We start from the raw sequence: 19,709 nt of genomic DNA on the forward strand, positions 1-19,709 counted from the left end.
AATAGTGCACGGTACATCCAAACCCACATCGAACCCATCGTTCTACCGTTCCTAGACCGGCAAGGGAACTTGCTGTTCCAACACGACAATGCACGTCCGCATGTATCCCGTGCCACCCAACGTGCTCTAGAAGGTGTACGTCAACTACCCTGGCCAGCAAGATCTCCGGATCTGTCCCCCATTGAGCATGTTTGTGACTGGATGAAGCGTCGTCTCACGCGGTCTGCACGTCCAGCACGAACACTGGTCCAACTGAGGTGCCAGGTGGAAATGGCATGGCAAGCCGTTCCACAGGACTACATCCAGCATCTCTACGATCGTCTCCATGGGAGAATAGCAGCCTGCATTGCTGCGAAAGGTGGATATACACTGTACTAGTGCCGACATTGTGCATGCTCTGTTGCCTGTGTCTATGTGCCTGTGGTTCTGTCAGTGTGATCATGTGATGTATCTGACCCCAGGAATGTGTCAATAAAGTTTCCCCTTCCTGGGACAATGAATTCACGGTGTTCTTATTTCAATTTCCAGGAGTGTATATTAATGACTTGCCATTCTATATTCCTGAAGAGGCAAAGTTAGTTCTCTTTGCTGATGATACAAGTATAGTAATCACACCTGACAAACAAAAATTAACTGATGAAATTGTCAATACTGTCTTTCAGAAAATTACTAAGTGTTCCTTGTAAACGGACTCTCACTGAATTTTGATAAGACACAGTACATACAGTTCCGTACAGTGAATGGTATGACGGCATTAATAAGTATAGACCTTAATCAGAAGCATATAGCTAAGGTAGAATATTCCAAATTTTTAGGTGTGTCCATTGATGAGAAATTAAATTGGAAGAAACACATTGATGATCTGCTGAAACGTTTGAGTTCAGCTACTTATGCAATAAGGCTCATTGCAAATTTTGGTGATAAACATCTTAGTAAATTAGCTTACTACGCCTATTTTCACTCATTGCTTTCATATGTTATCATATTTTGGGGTAATTCATCACTGAAGAATAAAGTATTTATTGCACAAAAGTGTGTAATCAGAATAATAGATGGAGTCCACCCAAGATCATCCTGCAGACATTTATTTAAGGATCTAGGGATATTCACAGTAGCTTCTCAGTATATATACTCGCTTATGAAATTTGTTATTAACACCCAAACCCAATTCAAAAGTAATAGCAGTGTGCATAACTACAATACTAGGAGAAAGGATGATCTTCACTATTCAAGATTAAATCTAATTTTGGCACAGAAAGGGGTGAATTATACTGCCACTAAAGTCTTTGGTCACTTACCAAATAGTATCAAAAGTCTGGCAGATAACCAACAAGTATTTAAGAAGAAATTAAAAGAATTTCTGAATGACAACTCCTTCTACTCCATAGAGGAATTTTTAGATATAAATTAAGGAAAAAAAATTAAAAAAACACAAAAAAATAAAAAAAGTTGTTATATTAACTTAAGTATGTTGTTAAATTAACTTAATAATGTCATGTATTGGAAAATTTGACTCGTTCCACATCATTACGAAATATCGTATTCATGATCGATGGAACTAGTATTAATCTAATCTAATCTAATCATTCAATTACAGCAATAGTGGAGACTTTGTCAACAGGGAGGATAGTATGAAGTTCAGATCATATGAACTGTTTCTTGATCAGCTTATCAATGCACTGAGTCCATAATGCTTTTTCAATGACAGGATTTGTTCTATTACTTGTACCTTTTTTCCCCTTTATACAGTGATTTATAAATGTGAAAAATGAAGTTTCTTCATGATTCACAGTCAGTACCAAACTGTAGTTTCCCTTTTAATTTGTTGGTCCATGCCTAGTAAAGAAGTGCAGTTTTTAAGTCAATCTTCAGGTTGAAGACAGTTTTACCCATATTTAACATCAACCTATATACCAGAAACTATATTTTACATGACCATTTCTTGTTTAACTATTAATAATTAATTTTCACAAAAGTATTTCTGCAGACTTCTTCTGAGAAAACATTGAAGTCTCTTTTCAATAAGAGATCAAGAACTACATTTGAGCTAACAAAGGAACAGAAGGCAGATATGCTGGAAGCATTCCACTTGTTTGACACTAAGGGCACAGGAAAGATTGCAACAAAAGAGCTTAAGGTACGTCTGAAAAATTAGAGAACAAACAATTGTGTGTGTTACTTTGTAATTAGCGTCTTGTTTTCTTTACTGTCTCGTTTTCTTTAATTATAGAATATCTGCATATCCTTAACCCCATCTAGATCATGTTATAGACCTCTGATTATTAGTTTTTTTTCTGTTTATCGAGATGCCTGGTAGATAGCTTTACTGTTTGTGTGTGTGTGTGTGTGTGTGTGTGTGTGTGTGTGTGTGTGTGTGTGTGTGTGTGTGTTTCGGGAGTTGCGAGTTAGTACTACTATCAAATCTTAGAACATAAAGCTCGCCATGTTGGTGGCAGTCAATAAGTCACATGTGCCTCTGGGGTCGTGCCAAATAGTGAGCATCTCAGGGAGCTTAGTCTATGTAGGGCTGGTGAGTGACACTAGTTCTTTGTAACCATATGCTTTTAGTGACCACCATGCAGTGTGGCAGTGGAATGTTGTGTGTCATATGGAATAGAGGCCATATGTTAACCTTCCAAAAATGTGAGGGCATTACAAACCTCTATTAAAGACCCTTAGCATGACTATGTGCTACATGCCAGTGGTGTGGATGGTTGTTGAGGCAATACAGTTATCAATGAGGAACCTGTCGTGGCTCAGTTTTATAAGGTGGTCTGTATCAGTGGATTTCTATATCCCTAGCTCCTCATGAGAACAACATCGCTTCCACAAATCCTCAAAAAATCACACCCAGTGTTTTGTGTGGGCCGCTGTGCAGTGAAAACGCCCATCTAACAGAGAGCACTGGAGGGTAGTCCTTCTGATCATGCATGTTTTAAAGTAAAATCATTTTGTTGTAACAAGGCACAGCTGTTGTGTCAAAATCTTTCTTTTGTCATAAGAAGAGAAGAATGTACCTTTTGCATCCAAAAAAATCTCAGACATTTGGCGAGGACCCTGAAATCTGTTTAGAAAGCATAGTCACATCATAAACGATTTTGTCAATAAACTAAGGGCTCACCATCTAATCAGTTCAGACCATTTAGCTAGCTATGATATAATATCACCTTTCACAAATGTCAATCTTGCAGAATCTTTTCATTAACAGGTAATAAATTTCTGGTGGACATAACTCTTTGTTGCACTAGACTCTTTCTTCAGCCTTTCTTAGTTTCAGCCAAGGATTTTTTGAGCAGACTGACAGGGTCACTACACGTGGCCCATTTGCTCCCCTGATGAGATTGCTAGAATCAGTAGCCCTTAAACCAACTGTATTTTGGAGGTATGTAAATGATACTTTTATAGTGTGGGCTCATGGAGAAGATGAATGAACAGAGTTCTTACATAATCTCAGTTACATTCATTAGAAAATTAAATTCACTAGGGAAATAGAGAAAGTTGATTGTCTACCTTTCCTGGACATTTTGGCTGTATGGCGCATTTATTTTTATGTAAGCCCACTCGTACTGATTAGTATTTACTTGCATCGGGTTGTCATAACCCATAGCAAACTATGAGTATGTGTGTGTTTAAGACAGTTGCCCAAAGAACTCAACATTCTCAAACACAGATATTTTGTCAGGAGAACTGGTCCACTTAAAGGCATTGTTCCAAGAAAATGGACATTCTACTGGGTAGATTAACAGGGAACTGTGTGTAAGTACATGGTGAAAGACCCCCAGGGATATCGTAAAATTGAGATTTATTAACACTTAGGAGCTGACGCCCGTAAAAATACGGGTGCGCCTGACCAGCACAAAAATCAGCAATTTTACGGGCACATGTGCTCGACCTTCCCCTTCATTCCTTTACGTGTTCTTAGGGCTCCCAGTGGTCTGGGAGGCACGGCAGAGGCTATAGTTGAAGTATTTACACTAGATGGTGCGGGATGGACAAGGGAGCAGCACTCCCTTTTTTTTTTTTTTTTTTTTTTTTATATATGCTCAGTTGCGTTGTCATGGCGAAGCGTGGTTTGACGGATGATGAAATCGCTCGTGAGTTATCGTGCGAGTTTGAAGAAAGTGATGTTGATTTTTCAGAGGATGATGATTTGCTTGATTCTGATGATGACATAGACTATATTCAAGAAGAAGGCTCTGAGTCTTCAGGTAAGGAATGCAGATAACAAAATACACAATATTTTTATTCAGATTTCAATTGAAAGAGCTTTCAATATGTAACTACTGTAGTAAGTGATTTTATTTGCAAATACTACTTTTATGGTAGATTCAGATGAGGAGAGCAAGTGTCCAAGTTCTTCAGAAGCATGTATTGTCATTGTTCCTGCTGATATCACACCTGAAGTGCGTGGGCGACCAAGGGTGAGTGTGAGACTGAGAACTTTGCACCATACCGATTCTGACAAGGGAACCTCCCCATCGCACCCCCCTCAGATTTAGTTATAAGTTGGCACAGTGGATAGGCCTTGAAAAACTGAACACAGATCAATTGAGAAAACAGGAAGAAGTTGTGTGGAACTGTGAAAAAATAACCAAAAATACAAACTGAGTAGTTCATGGGATGATGTGCAACATCAAGGATATCGGAAACGCAGGAGCGCCGTGGTCTCGTGGTAACGTGAGCAGCTGCGGAACGAAAGGTCCTTGGTTCAAATCTTCCATAGAGTGAAAAGTTTAATTTTTTATTTTCAGTTTATGTGACAAACTCTTATGTTTTCATCACTTTTTTGGGAGTGATTATCACATTCACAAGAAAACCTAAATCGGGCAAGGTAGAAGAATCTTTTTACCCATTCGCCAAGTGTACAAGTTAGCTGGGTCGACAACACATTCCTGTCATGTGACGCACATGCCGTCACCAGTGTCGTATAGAATATATCAGATGAGTTTTCCTGCGGAGGAATCGGTTGACCTATGACCTTGTGATCAAATGTTTTCGGTTCCCATTGGAGAGGCACATCCTTTCGTCTACTAATCGCACGGTTTTGCGATGCGTCGCAAAACACAGACACTAAACTTATTACAGTGAACAGAGACGTCAATGAACGAACGGACAGATAATAACTATGCAAAAATAAAGGAAGTAAAATTTTCACTCGATGGGAAGACTTGAACCAAGGACCTCTTCTTCTGTAGCTGCTCACGCTACCACGAGACCACGGCGCTCGTGAGCTAACTGTCTCCATGAATTGCCTATGTCGCCCATGGGCTACTCAGTTTGTATATTTTGCTTATTTTTTCACAGTTCCACACAACTTCTTCCTGTTTTCTCAATTGATCTGTGTTCAGTTTATCAAGGCCTATCCACTGTGCCAACTTATAACTAAACCTGAGGGGGGTGCGATGGGGAGGTTCCCTTGTGAGGAAGGCTGGACGACTACTGATCATGTCCCAAATATCTATACATTCTCAGGACACTCTGGGAAGTGCAACCTTACCAGTTTATACCAGAACAGCACACCTCTACACTTCTTTTTGTGTTCACTTACAGGCAGTATGGTAAATCATATAAAGCAGCAAACTAATGTGTATGCACAACAAAGCATAAGGAAATTCCAAAGTACAAATTCCCTTTCCCCTACCTGCTCGCTATCAAAGTGGAGAGGAGTTACTCTCATAGAAATAAGAAAGTTTCTGGCAATTGTAGTCCATATGTGTGTAAGCGTGAGACCCCTTATATGAGAGCACTGGTCTAAGAATCCTGTTGTGTCATGTAATTTCTGTCCAAACATCCTGAGCTGTGACAGGTTTATTTCTATTTTGAGAAACTTTCACATCAGTGACAATTCAGTTGCTAAGAAAAAAGGAGAAGGTGGCTGTGACTCACTGCACAAGGTGAGACCCCTCCTGGATATGGTGTCTGCTAATTTCCAGCGAGCATATACACCCTCTCAAAACATTACAATTGATGAAACGTGCAGATTTTGTGGCCGTGTGTATTTCAAACAGTACATGCCACATAATCCAAATAAATGTGGTATAAAACTGTACATGTTGTCAGAGTCAGAGACAGGTTATGTCTGGGATTTTTCTGTTTATGCGGGTGAGAAGTCTGACACAGTGACACCCGTAAAGACATTGCTTGGGAATCTGTCAGGAAAAGGTTACACTTTGTTTACAGGCAGATGGTACACCAGTCCAGTCCTTGCTTGATTTGATTTGCTTTCATGTTCCATAGGTCCAATTGTGTTGGGTTCACGAGGGCGTGGAACGAGTCAGTTTTTTACAAATACAATACAATTCAGAACTGGAAGCTGCTCTTGTGGGAACTACAAGAAAATCTAGACAGGGATTACCTTCTGCTGTAAAAGATCGGAAACTTCAGCGAAGTGAACAAATTTTGGGGCGTAAAGGAAATATCTTGGCATTCTGTTGGAAGGACAAAAGAAATGTGCACATGATAAGTACAAGGCACACTGCTGAAATTGTGATGTATATTGATAAGAGAGGCAGAGAGAAGTTAAAATCAGCTTGTGTGGTGGTTTGTAATAAAACCAAGTTGGGTGTTGACTTATCAGACCAAAGACTATCATACGGGGCTTTTGAGCATCGAACTGTGAAGTGGTGGAGAAGTCATTCCACATAATACTAATGGTGATAATAAATTCAAGTATATTGTACAACAAGGTAACTGGAAGATGCCTCAGAACATCACAGTTTATGACAACTATCTGTGCAGGTCTTGCAGACAGCAGAGATCTGGAACCCTAACCTGATACCTCGGGACTCTCCAGACTATCAACTGGAAACCATTTTCTGGAAAAGATTGAGACAGAAATAGGCAAGAAACAGAAGCAAAAACAATGTGTAGTGTGTTCTCTGAGAGGCAAAAAGCTTACTGGGAAAGTGTGGTGCAAAGACACAAGCTACCAGTGTAGTGAATACAAAGTGGCATTGTGCAAACTATTGTGTTTCAAAGTTTATCATACAAAGACCAAAATTGCATCTTAAAATAAAGCCAAAGGAGGTTACTGTATATAAAACAAGCAGTATAAATAATTATTAAAATTCTTGTTTAAAATAATGTAGTTTTCCTTCTGAGCATTAAGTGCATATATCTTTGACCAATTTTTTCCTCTTTTCAAAAACAATGCTATAATTGAAAGTTTCATGAAAGCAAATATTAATTAAAAGAACAAAGTATTATACATAGCTTCAAACTAGAAAGTTCAGGCTCTTCAATAAGGGTAATGTCATTACTATAACAAAAACAATTTAAGAGTTGTAGTAAATTAAAATATGCTAAAAAACAGCTAGGCCTTGTGGTAGAGCTTCATGCGCTGTGGCTCAGGGCCCACAGTGTTAAAAATAAATAAATAAATAAAAAAATAAAACCCCAATCAATCATAAGCATTGGCAAAGACGTTAAATATGATAGTGTGGCAAGAAAAAAAAGAAAAGAAAAAAAAGAGAAAAAAAATTTTTTTTTTTTTTTTTTTTTTTTACATGATTTTGTTTTTACATTCTCTTGTATGTAGAAGTTCTGTTAAGTAGTGTCGTGCGGAGGATGATGGGCTACAAGTATTTTGTATCACACATGTTTGGAATAAGAAAGAAATAAGAAATTTTGATACCAGTATTAAGTATTTCTTATTGAAGTGAAGTGAAACCAAGTAAAGAGGATTTTCTTAATTATGACAAGCACTGGTGTACTTGGAGTCCGCTGCCTGAAGCTACAATTGAAGAAGTAAGAAATGAAGTCTGATAGCCTAAAAAATTCATATAAGCACAGAACTTTTCTAATAATGCAATCATGTTATATCAATTTAAAAAGTGTTTTCATATGCATATCTAATAATATTTAGTAGTAATTATTTATTTATTCTTTTTTTATTGCAACACAACTGTCAGTTAAAGCCAAAAACCAGGAAGTCAGGAAGTGAGTAAAGAGGAGAACATGCTGGTAAAATTCCTAAATTTTCTCCCCTTTGTTGGCATTTTTACCTGTTGGAGATTTTAATGCATGTAATATGCTATGGGGGCCTGCATCTACCTGCCCTAGTGTTCGAGTAATTGAAAGCCTCATTGTGTAAGAAGAGTATGTCTTCTTAATTCTGGTAGAAAGACCTTAGTTTCTGCTTTCCTGCTCTTGGAGGTGCTGCATAATGGGAAATGCTCAGTGATCACTTCCCATCTGGACCTACCTCTCACATGGAACAATCTCTTAAAGGAAGGCACCACGATTGATGTTTAGCTGAGCAAACTGGATGCTCTATAGCCAACTGGCTGTTTGAACACTGAGACAGCATTCAGAACTGGGTTGATTGCATTACAGGAGTGATCCACTATGCCACCTACGCATATATCCTAAAGTCCTCAGGCCAAATTCACAGCCATAAAGTCCCATAGCGGAATTGTTACTCCACAACAAGGGCCAGATGCACAGCCTTATGATGGCTCAAATGGCAACAAACATGTCAGTCCACTGATAACTGCTGTTCTGAAGTAAGAGTGTTTCTGACATACACCTGGAGAAATCGCAACAGGCAACTGAAGCACTTGAGTTTGACCACTGCCACTGCAAACCAGGATCCAACTTTCCACTGTCATCGCCCATTAATTTAGAAGGATGGTTGGAATCGATGCCAACAACACAAAGGAATACAAATACCCCTTTTTTCTTTTCTGTGTGGGGAGTTAGAATGTGTGTTGTCCAAGATCAAGAAGAATGCACCAGGTTAAGTCTGAATTCACTACAGTATGTTACAGCACCTCAAAAGAAAGCAAACTAAATCATCTTATTTCTTTTTAATAAAATCTGGCTGACTGGAGAGTTTCCCGACTCATGGGGTGATGTAAATTTTGTACTACTCTTGAAATCAGGAAAAGACCAGTGTGTGGCACTCACTGGCTGTCTTGGAAAGACTCTATAATGCATGGTCAATCAACATTTGAACTGTATCCTAGAAGAGCAGAAACTACTTAATTGGTTTGACTGTGGGTTTAAGAGGTATCTTTCAACCCTCGACAACCTGACCCTTGTGGAAGCAGGAGTACAACAATCTCTCCTTTGCTGACAACACCTCATAGATATATTATTAGATTTTGAGAGGGCCCATGACACTACTTTGAAGCATAACATAATATGACAACTCCAAAAATGGGGTTTCTGAGGATGCCTACCCACTCCGTACTTTCCAGAAGGTCGTTTGGTTATCAATTCAGTGATGCTCTTTCAGAGCAAATTGAGAATAGTTTTCCTCACGGACATGTTTTAAGTGTGACTCTATTTGCTATAGCAACAAATGGCACTATGTCTACAGTTAAGTCTCTCTTTCAATGTCTGACGTGTGCAGGTGAGTTTGCCATAGTCTGCTCCTGTTCCAACATTGCAAGAAATATTCATTAGCTGTGATTAACAAAAAGACAGTTGAAGGGGTGGACATACATCACAGGTTTTAAATGTTCCTCAGAGAAATATATTTGTGTTTATTTTAATCATTCCTGTTACTCCTTTAAACTAACCATTCTTAAAATGAGGGACACTGTTCTCAAATGACACTACTTTGAAGCATAACATAATCTGACAACTCCAAAAATGGGGTTTCTGAGGATGCCTACCCACTCCGTACTTTCCAGAAGGTCGTTTGGTTGTCAATTCAGTGATGCTCTTTCAGAGCAAATTGAGAATAGTTTCCCTCAGGGACATGTTTTAAGTGTGACTCTATTTGCTATAGCAACAAATGGCATTATGTCTTCAGTTACGTCTCTCTTTCAATGTCTGATGTGTGCAGGTGAGTTTGCCATAGTCTACTCCTGTTCCAACATTGCAAGAAATATTCATTAGCTATGATTAACAAAAAGACAGTTGAAGGGGTGGACATACATCACAGGTTTTAAATGTTCCTCAGAGAAATATATTTGTGTTTATTTTAATCATTCCTGTTACTCCTTTAAACTAACCATTCTTAAAATGAGGGACACTGTTCTCAAATGACACTACTTTGAAGCATAACATAATCTGACAACTCCAAAAATGGGGTTTCTGAGGATGCCTACCCACTCTGTACTTTCCAGAAGGTCGTCTGGTTGTCAATTCAGTGATGCTCTTTCAGAGCAAATTGAGAATAGTTTCCCTCAGGGACATGTTTTAAGTGTGACTCTATTTGCTATAGCAACAAATGGCATTATGTCTACAGTTACGTCTCTCTTTCAATGTCTGATGTGTGCAGGTGAGTTTGCCATAGTCTACTCCTGTTCCAACATTGCAAGAAATATCCATTAGCTGTGATTAACAAAAAGACAGTTGAAGGGGTGGACATACAGCACAGGTTTTAAATGTTCCTCAGAGAAATATATTTGTGTTTATTTTAATCATTCCTGTTACTCCTTTAACCTAACCATTCTTAAAATGAGGGACACTGTTCTCAAATTTAAAAGACCTTTGAGATTTCTGGGCCTAACATTTGATTAAAGGCTGACATATTTACTGCACCTAAAGAATATAAAGGCCTAAAGGCCGTAGTGGTTCCAGGATGGCTGGTAGAATTCAACCAGCATATGGCCACCTGACTGGGGAGCACCTGATCAGCTCCCCATAGCATCAGGGATAGGGGCAGCTTGTAGCCTGCATCTAACAGAGGTGTGTCGACTAGCAGTAAGTTGGTGGCATATCTCATATAAACAATCTAGGAGACAATCTGCACAGCCCTCGTGAATTGTTTGCAGGTGATGCTGTCATTTAGAATCATGTAAAGTCATCAGATGATCAAAATCAATTGCAAAATGATTTAGACAAGATATCCTTATGGTGCAAAGAGTGGTAATTGACTCTGAATCATGAAAATTGTGAAGGCATCCACATAAGCACTTTAAAAAAATCTGCTAAATTTCAGTTACACGATGAATGATACAAATCTAAAGGCTGTAAATTCAACTAAATAGTTAGGGATTACAGTTATGAATAACTTAAATTGGCACAATCACATAGATAATGCTGTGGGCAAAGCAAACCAAAGACTGCAATTTATTGGCGCACTTACAAAATGTAACCTCTACTGATGAGACTGTTTACAGCACGCCTGTCAACCCTCTTCTGGAATATTTCTGAGCGGTGTGGGATCTGCTCATTTTGTATAAATGTAAAGTAGGGGAGAGAGTGCCATGGATATGATACACAAATTGGGATGGCACTCATCAAATCCAGGGCATTCTCATGAAATTTCAATCAGCAACTTTCTCCTCAGAGTGTGAAAATAATTTGTTGTACCCACCTACCTAGGGAGAAATGATCATCATAATAAAATAAATTAGGGCTCTCATGGAAAGATTTAAGTGTTCATTTTTCCTGCACACTGTTCATGTGTGGAACAGTAGATAAGCAGCTTAAAGATGGTTTGATGAACCCTCTGCCAAGCACTTAATTGTTAATTGCTGAGTAATCATATAAATGTATATGTAGATCAGGTCGACAAGTGCTGTTGTGTACCTCTAGCTACAGGCACTGAGAGACATCGCATAGTTGGAACACGTTGTATTTATGGTTGCTTGTTCCATCCCTCTTATGCAGGACATCATTCTTTTTGAAGTAGGCCAAGGAAGGGGCACGGTGCCAGGCTTGGACATATGGCTTTACAGATTATGACAGTGACAATCTGGCACCTGCAGTTTGCTGTATTGGCTATAATCCAGCCCAGGCAATCATATTGAGTCTGGAAATACGGTAACTAGTCCTGCTGGAGCACGGTGGAGTCCTCATCAGTTTAGCTCGGCCTTTTTGTAGCTTCAAGTATCACACTGCTGTGACAGCCTCCCTTCTGCTTGGCCACAGATTACAATGCTAAATTAAAAAGCTGTGGCATAACATGCCTGCCCTCTTTGGAAGATCCGATCCATCTGATCTCAGACTGGTATTATTTCTGAAAATTACCTGAAAATATATTTTACATGTATGTACATTCCATTCTGATTTCTGGTAAGGTAACCCAGTTTGAACAACAGTGTCTAATGGCTGTCCAATGGCTGGTATTCTTAATGAGTAATTACTTGTTAGGGTGACCCGTTTGGTCCATACTTGGTGTACAGCGAGCAGCAGGAACACTTAAGGGTGGAAGCACTGTCACGAGTAGTAAAGCACCAGTGGTTACAGGTGTCAGTGCAGCATCTTTTTAAGGATAGGAAAGACGGAAATAAAGTTTTAAAAGGTGTTAGGATCAAACCAAACCTTCAGTTTGAGAAAGAAACTTAACAACATAATTCTGACATCCTGCATCAGCACCAACAGTTATTGGTTAAAAATTTTCAGTAATTCACAGAAATTTTGTTTCAACCCAATTTTATGTCAGTCAGTTGTGAAATTCTAGATATCTTTACTGCCTCAAAATATCTGAGGACTGAGAAGTAAAATTAGTGAACTACATATCTGCATTGACAAGTCAGTCGTCAAACCCAGTTGACATAATCTGCCTCTGAGCATCATGTGACCATTAATATAGATCTGCTAAGTATTAAAGGATTTATAACACCTCACTTTTGTAGAGCAGAAATGGAGAAAGGAGCATTGCCACATTGATCAGGAATTGTCATACATTTAGGAGCATGGACATTCACACAGTTTGCCAAGAGCAGTAAATATAAGCATGTTGAACAGAAGTGGGATTTCACACTAAATCTTTCAGCAACTAAAGGGGTTATTTATTCATACTGTCCAAGGATTTTTTTGTCACCATTACGGCAGGTGCACCCCTTGAGCTGTTACTTTACTAAACATTACATCATGTAATTGCTGGCTAATGAAGTCCTCAATTCCCCAGTTATAGGTGATGGGGCACCCTATATGTCTTATGGTACACAGGTGATTGACTCCCAGTAGCAATTCTGCATTGTGTTGTGTTGTTGGTAACGGGCCATGAGGATTAAATAAGTCCTCAAATTCCAACAGTAATTCCTCCATTGCAAACCTTTCTGTTCCCTCTAAATATTCTACTTCCACACTTAACGCAGTTGCACTAGTGGCTTACTCATAGCTAAGATCCAAACTTATTCTGTCTAGCATCTAAATTGGTAACTAACAATCCCTTAGAGAAACTTACATCTTCGACCCAAACTTAACAATACCAGCAGGTGGTACTTGTTCACCATCTATTTCCAGTACATGTACAACACTTCTGAGCCCAAAACACCACTCTTTATTTAGTTCGTCATTTTTTCCAGCAGTTCTACCACACATAAAATGTTTAAAGGTAATTCCATTCCCACATTCATCCAAAGTATTTACGCTGTACCATGTGATACTTTATCATGTGAATTGATCCTTAGTGATTTTGCACGCAATTAACTGGTTTGTCCCTCATGAGAGACAAACCTCATGGCAGTATGTCACTAACAGTCTTCCCCAGATGGAACAATGTTCCCTGAGATCTACCATGTGTTGTGCAGCCCTTTAGCTCTGCAGTCTTGCTCTCAGTATCCCACTTTCCCACATCTCTGACACTGTGGTTGACAACACTCTCTTCAAATGTGACCTGAACATCCACAACAATAGCATTTCATATGGACTCTTGTTACCATATCTGTTTCCTCCAGTGCCATTGTTGTGCCATGGCATCAGGCAAGTCCTTAGGAGATTCAGTGCAGACCTCTCTTTACTCATGAGGTGGCAGTTCTTTTAGAAATGCATCTGTCACCCTTTGTTCCATTCCTTGCAGAATGATACTATTTGTCTTGTTGCTGTCTGTCAATTGACAGGCATCACCATCACCATAATCTTTTGTATTCTATTCAGGCCTACAAAATTCGCAACAGAACATTTTGTTACTGATGCCCCAATTAATTGTTTGCAGTAGTATCTGCAGCTATTTTGCCTCTTATATCACTGTACTAGATCAGAGCCACCAGGTTAGCCAAGAGCGCTAATGCAGTGCTACCTGGACTCGAGTGGCATGCTGGTCCCGTATTGAATCCGCCTGGCACATAAACAATGAGGGCCGGCCAGCCTGGATGTGGTTTTTAGGTGGTTTCCCACATCCCACTAGGTGAATACCAGGCTGTTTCCCACATCCCAACTCAGTTACACGACTCGCTGGGTGGTGACTCACAGGGTGGTGACAAGAAGGGCATCCTAACAACATTGCCAAAACCCATAGCAACACGGCCAACTCTGCATTGGAGTGGGACAAAGGCCCAAAAGGAAATAATGATGATATCAGTGTACCAGATCATCACGGTGTCCACTAAAAGATTGGGCACTCTTTGGTTCTCATGGTGCACCACGCAAGTTTTTGCTTCCCCTCTCAACTGCAATTTGATCATTTGCAACTGTTCATCCATCCAAAATCCCAACTGTAAACAGGTTATCTATAAACAGTAGTGTATCCTTTGCTGTCTTGTCTGAAAAAGAATTAACTAAGCCACCAATAGTTGAATCTAGGGTGGAGCAGCTAAATTATTTGCTCTCAATTGAGCCACATGCTTTGACAAACAGTGTATCTCTCCTGTGCAGTAACCCCTTGTGTTTTTTGTTCAGTCATTATAAAGACTTTATCTAGTACACAGAAAGAAAACGCAACAAGAGAGACAAAAAGGGCACAACAGAAAAAGAAGCCAACAGTAACACTACCGAAACATACAGCTGCTCATAGACATGTCCGTTCATGACGTGGCCTAACCTAATGCCCACACCTATGGCATGTAGAACATGTCACTAAGGCCCGATTCCTTACAGGGAGCACTATGACCTAAGAAATTACAATGTGTGCATTCACATTACACATGCACAAGAAGAAAATAAATGAAAAACAGTTGTTGTGCTTACCCCAGTGTGCTGATAGTGCTGTATGCCATGGCTGTTGACGTTAGCACAAATCTACTGTCCAATTCTGATCCCAGTTGCAATGGGGGCAGGATGATTGGAGAGTTTATTTATCCCACTGCAGGTTGTAATGACAAGGCAGAACAATTGGTGGGGCAGCAAGTACATAGAGACAGGCGGATGAGCACCCTAAAATCAATAAATATAATTTGATTTATTCATGCACACAGTATAACAGTCAAAATGTTACCTCACTGGCGTCAGTGCCAAGGGATGGCTCTGATTGCTGGAGAGTGCTGTAGAAGATGTGGGAGCAGGATGAGATGGGAGTGCCAGAAGAAAGGCTAATTTGAAACGAAAAGATAGAATTACAGGAAACTCATGGCATATTCTGAAATTATGGTATAAAGATGAGGTTTGCCCTGGGGAATGAGGCAAAGACTGACTGTCAGTCTAGGAGTTGAGATCTAAATAATGAGGAATAAGGAATGAGAGAGGTGGCAGTTCACGTCTGTGTGGCTGGTTGCCAATCCTAATGAGCAGAAAACTTCAGAGGCTGATGGCATGAAGCTGCCTGCTCTGGGCGAAGGTTAGTCAGAAGAGATCTGCTCTATTCGAACGCTGAAACTGAGAGAGAGAAACAACAGCCCTCTGTGCCCCAGGACGCTCCAGCAACTGCACATTAGACATTCCTCCCATACACAGTATGGGCTAAATAGTGGCATGGAATCGCAAGTTTATTCAGTAAAGACAGTGGGAAAGTTGCATGATGCTGTATTCAGCAATTTTTACTGGATTGAACAGCCTTTGACCTAAAAGGGCAGGCAGGTAGAAACTAGTGAAGTTCTACTGGGAGAACATTTGAAACACATGGATTTTAACTTCAATTTTTTTAAACAAATCCTTAAAATTTAGGGATTAATATCCTCAGACAGGCTGGCCACCTTGCACAGTGCAGCCTCAGGAGTCAACCAGCACACAAAGTTGCCATGCCAGGCAGGCGGGAGTGGTGGAACAGCTATGTGGTCAGCACCCAAGTGAGTGTAGCACCACATGAGGACCAGGCAGGAGACCGGCACCGCAAATCGTGAAATCCAAGCGAGGTGGTCAGACTGAATAGTGCAGATGCATGTCTCACAAGGGGATGTTACAGTCATGGAAATTCTGTTTGGGATGAGACTTCACAGGTTAGTAGTATTTGTGGTGTCACCGCCAGGCACCACACTTGCTAGGTGGTAGCTTAAATCGGCCGCGGTCCATTTAGTACATGTCGGACCCGCGTGTCGCCACTGTGTGATCGCAGACCTAGCGCCACCACAAGGCAGGTCTCGATATACGATAGAGCACTCGCCCCAGTTGTACAGACAACATTGCTAGCGACAATACGGACAAAGCCTTCCTCTCATTTGCCGAGAGTCAGTTAGAATAGCCTTCTGCTAAGTCCATGGCTACGACCTAGCAAGGCGCCAATTGTAACAGTGCATGTATCTTACGAGTCGCATTTGTATAGTCAAGAGAGATGTATCACAAGGAGTCATTAAAGTTAAGTATAAAGCAGCTACGTACTTTTCTTGCTACCATTCTATAGTTATCCTGTTCCAGAATTCACGCCCGTCTGCGTTAGATAGCGTGCCTATCGGCCCCCTCAAAATAACACTGTGTCGGCACTTCTGTCGACACATCAGTATTATCCACAGTATCTCTAGTATCCATCCAAAAAAGTTCTAAGCTGGACTAGCGAGAAGATTATGAGAAAAAGGCTTGTGTAGTTTTATGTGCAGCTCATATACTGGTCAATTTGTACACTATAGCTGCACAGTGAAGTGGCTGCACCTTTAGCAGACTACTTTGCTATGCTGGCAACTCAGGTCTGATCCTACCATCAGCTAACTTTTTTAATTAATTTAAAAATTATAACAACTTTTAAATAAAGTTCATGACCTAAAATACTATCGACTAAATTTATGAAATGATGTTTACGTCTAATTAACATAAAATATGAGTTACAATTAGAATTTTTTTAAATTTGAATAATTTCAAATGCATTTTAATGGAGGTAAATTAAAGCTTTAATTAGCACTGTAACAAAATTTTGGGTAGTGTTTAATTTATATAAGAATTTTTCAATATCATCTTTGTGAATTTGAGTCTGTGACGGCTCACCTGAAGATGACTGGCATGTCCCCAGTTGAAATATCGTGCGAAGTATTGAACGACGAGCGGCTGCAAGCCCGAAATTTGTTTGAACAATATCATCTTTATTTGTCAATGTTGTATTTTACATACAAGCATCAGAATAATAATTATCATAAAAATATTGAAAACAAAAAAATATTTTGACATCTTGCACAATGTTTGAAGGATGGTTGCTTATAGGAACAGTGGTTGTTTTTAAAAAAATACATCTGTTGGAAAACATACTCTGTTTACATTCATGAAAAGTTCACTTTCATCACAAACCCTGGAAGAGTACCAGGCTTGCTGGACCATCTCATTAAAAATTTGCAGTGATAGTAATGGTGCTCCATTGAATGTATTTTTATACAGTTTTTATGGCAATTTATCTCTCTATTATCTTCAATCAGATAAGTGCAATTTTGTATAGACTTTATTAGATTTTCACACAATGGAGTATCGTGGTGGAATAATGAGAATATTATGAAAAGGACAGAATGGTACTTACCATACAGAGGTGTTGAGTTGCTGACAGGCACACTAAAAAGCCTGCTAAACATGTGAGCTTTAGACCAACATGTCGTCTTCTGAAACAGAGAACATACACAATTCCGCAAACACAACTCAAATACATGTGACCACTGTGATTTTGTGTGTGTGTGTGTTGAATAGTGTCTGAAGAGAGGAGAATTGGGGGGAGGGGGGGTGCATAAATATAATATACAATGGAAAATGATTAAAAATTGCTGCTTAAATAATTAAAAACAATTTTCAAAGAATAATTGAAAGAAATTGGAAAGTACTCATATCCTGAGGAACTTTAGCTGGCATTAATATCAACAGACCTTCAATATTCAATACATTATTAGATTAAAATTTGTAAATTTACATACATCCTTTTCCTGTTACTGCTATTGTACATAGAGATTAGTATAACAATACTGGTTCCAGATTGTCCCTCCTCTGCTCACTCAAAGCCTTCTTGTTTGCTTCAGTCCTCTTGATGCAGGCGTGGGCAAAATGATGAACAGAATATGAATGTACAAATAAACTTTGCTTTCTATAACACTTCTTTAATGTACGATTGGAATACACATTTTTTAACAATATTAACTCGACAGAACTTGTACTATGTCTGCCGGCTACCACTTATAGAGACAAACAGGTAAAGATAAATCAATTGAAGAGCATATCACTCCTTGTTTTGTTTGTATGCCGGTATTATCTATGTTCTTTACAATTGCCCCCCACTGTGCACTGATGTCATATGGAGGTGTACAGTGCCTGAGCTTATTTCTTTTTTTATGGGTTGATAACTCTGGCCTGTATGGGCATATCCTTTATTTTTTGGCCATTGTGGTTATCCTATAAGGTTGTCAATTTATATAGGCATATCAGCTTCCCTTAACACCTACACACATAAGATTTCTTTCATAAAAAAGTGCTTGTGTAACCGCATAGTCCCATTATTGCCGGTCAGTATCTGCCCAGTTTAGCTTGCAAAGCATGCGTGCACAGCTCGATGTTCGTTACCGTCCTAGCTCGCACCCACATGTTTAATACAAAGTCAGGGTACCCGTGTCGTGCATTCACATAGCCTTCACTGCACAAATATGTGAAGCTCGTGTTCAGTGGTGTGATCCTTTGTGAAATCTTCGATGCGGTGACAGTTGGTTTCCATATCAGTGGTCCTAGGAATGTATTTCGCCTCGTCGCCTGCACTTATTCAGTGGGGACACCAACCATACAGCCGACATCCGCCAACAAGGTAAGTTTCTTGCCGCTTCTATGATGTTGTCAAGCACAGAAAATTCATGTTACACGAAGTATTGTCATTTTTAGTTCATCACATGCACACCCACATATTTCGCACGCACACTAAACACTTCGCAGGCAGGTTTCGTATGTTTTGCGCTTTGTTTTTGAGTGTCTTTCATATGTTGCATTATCCACAATTTCTGTAGTTTCCTATCCACATACTATACACATCACAAAAAAATACAAATACAACTACAAAAATAAACTTCCCCTATTCATGTGCTGCCATGCCATTATCATTGCTTATATACATCATTGTCATTTTGTTTAGTACATTTTATTAAATTATAATTTTGTTCCCTTGTTCAATTCCAATTATATGAGTACACTTTTTACTGTCATTTGGTTTTATATTCTTTACATAACATTCATACAATAATAGATTCTTTTTCCCTTTCTGGCATATATTTAATGTTACAGTGACTTCTTGTCAGAGCATATTTATCAATTTCAAAGAATTAAGGAAGTAAACAATAGTCGCTACAACAGATTCTATGCGCTGCTTAAATAACTATGCATGGCTTCAGCTCTCTAGCATTCTCCAGGAAGGATCTACACACTACAGGGTTGAAGAAATTTCATGGAATGGCTTTTATGTGCTCAGTTATTTCTCATTACTAGATTTAATTGTGATCCCAAGGGCAAGATAGTTTGTTGTTTATAAACACAATGCAAATCTGACGATACCAATCATATCGAATACTTATTCAGTGTTTAAAGTGCACCTCAATATTTGCTTGTTATGTTCATTGTGTAAAGGATAACCATTTCATATGCTGAGGTATACAGAGTTGTATCATCATACTATATGTCATGTACAATGAGCACAAAATAGTGTTTATATAAGTAACAAAAGTGCAAAAAAAATTCAGTGTAAATCAGGTGTTTGACGCTTTCATGAGTAGTCG

General features: G+C 39.3%; 1 protein-coding gene across 2 annotated transcripts in view; it reads left to right on the plus strand.

Moving 5' to 3' along the window:
* Positions 1-19,709, plus strand: part of LOC126474937 (centrin-1-like) — a 141,278-nt gene that overhangs the window by 28,266 nt on the left and 93,303 nt on the right. For both annotated transcript variants that reach the window (XM_050102453.1, XM_050102452.1), the window contains exon 2: positions 1,988-2,137. In XM_050102453.1, the coding sequence (XP_049958410.1) occupies positions 2,072-2,137 (66 nt within the window). In that variant the 5' untranslated portion in view covers positions 1,988-2,071. The remainder of the gene's footprint in view (positions 1-1,987; positions 2,138-19,709) is intronic.

Source organism: Schistocerca serialis, chromosome 4 (genome assembly GCF_023864345.2).
Source record: "Schistocerca serialis cubense isolate TAMUIC-IGC-003099 chromosome 4, iqSchSeri2.2, whole genome shotgun sequence".
NCBI lineage: Eukaryota > Metazoa > Arthropoda > Insecta > Orthoptera > Acrididae > Schistocerca > Schistocerca serialis.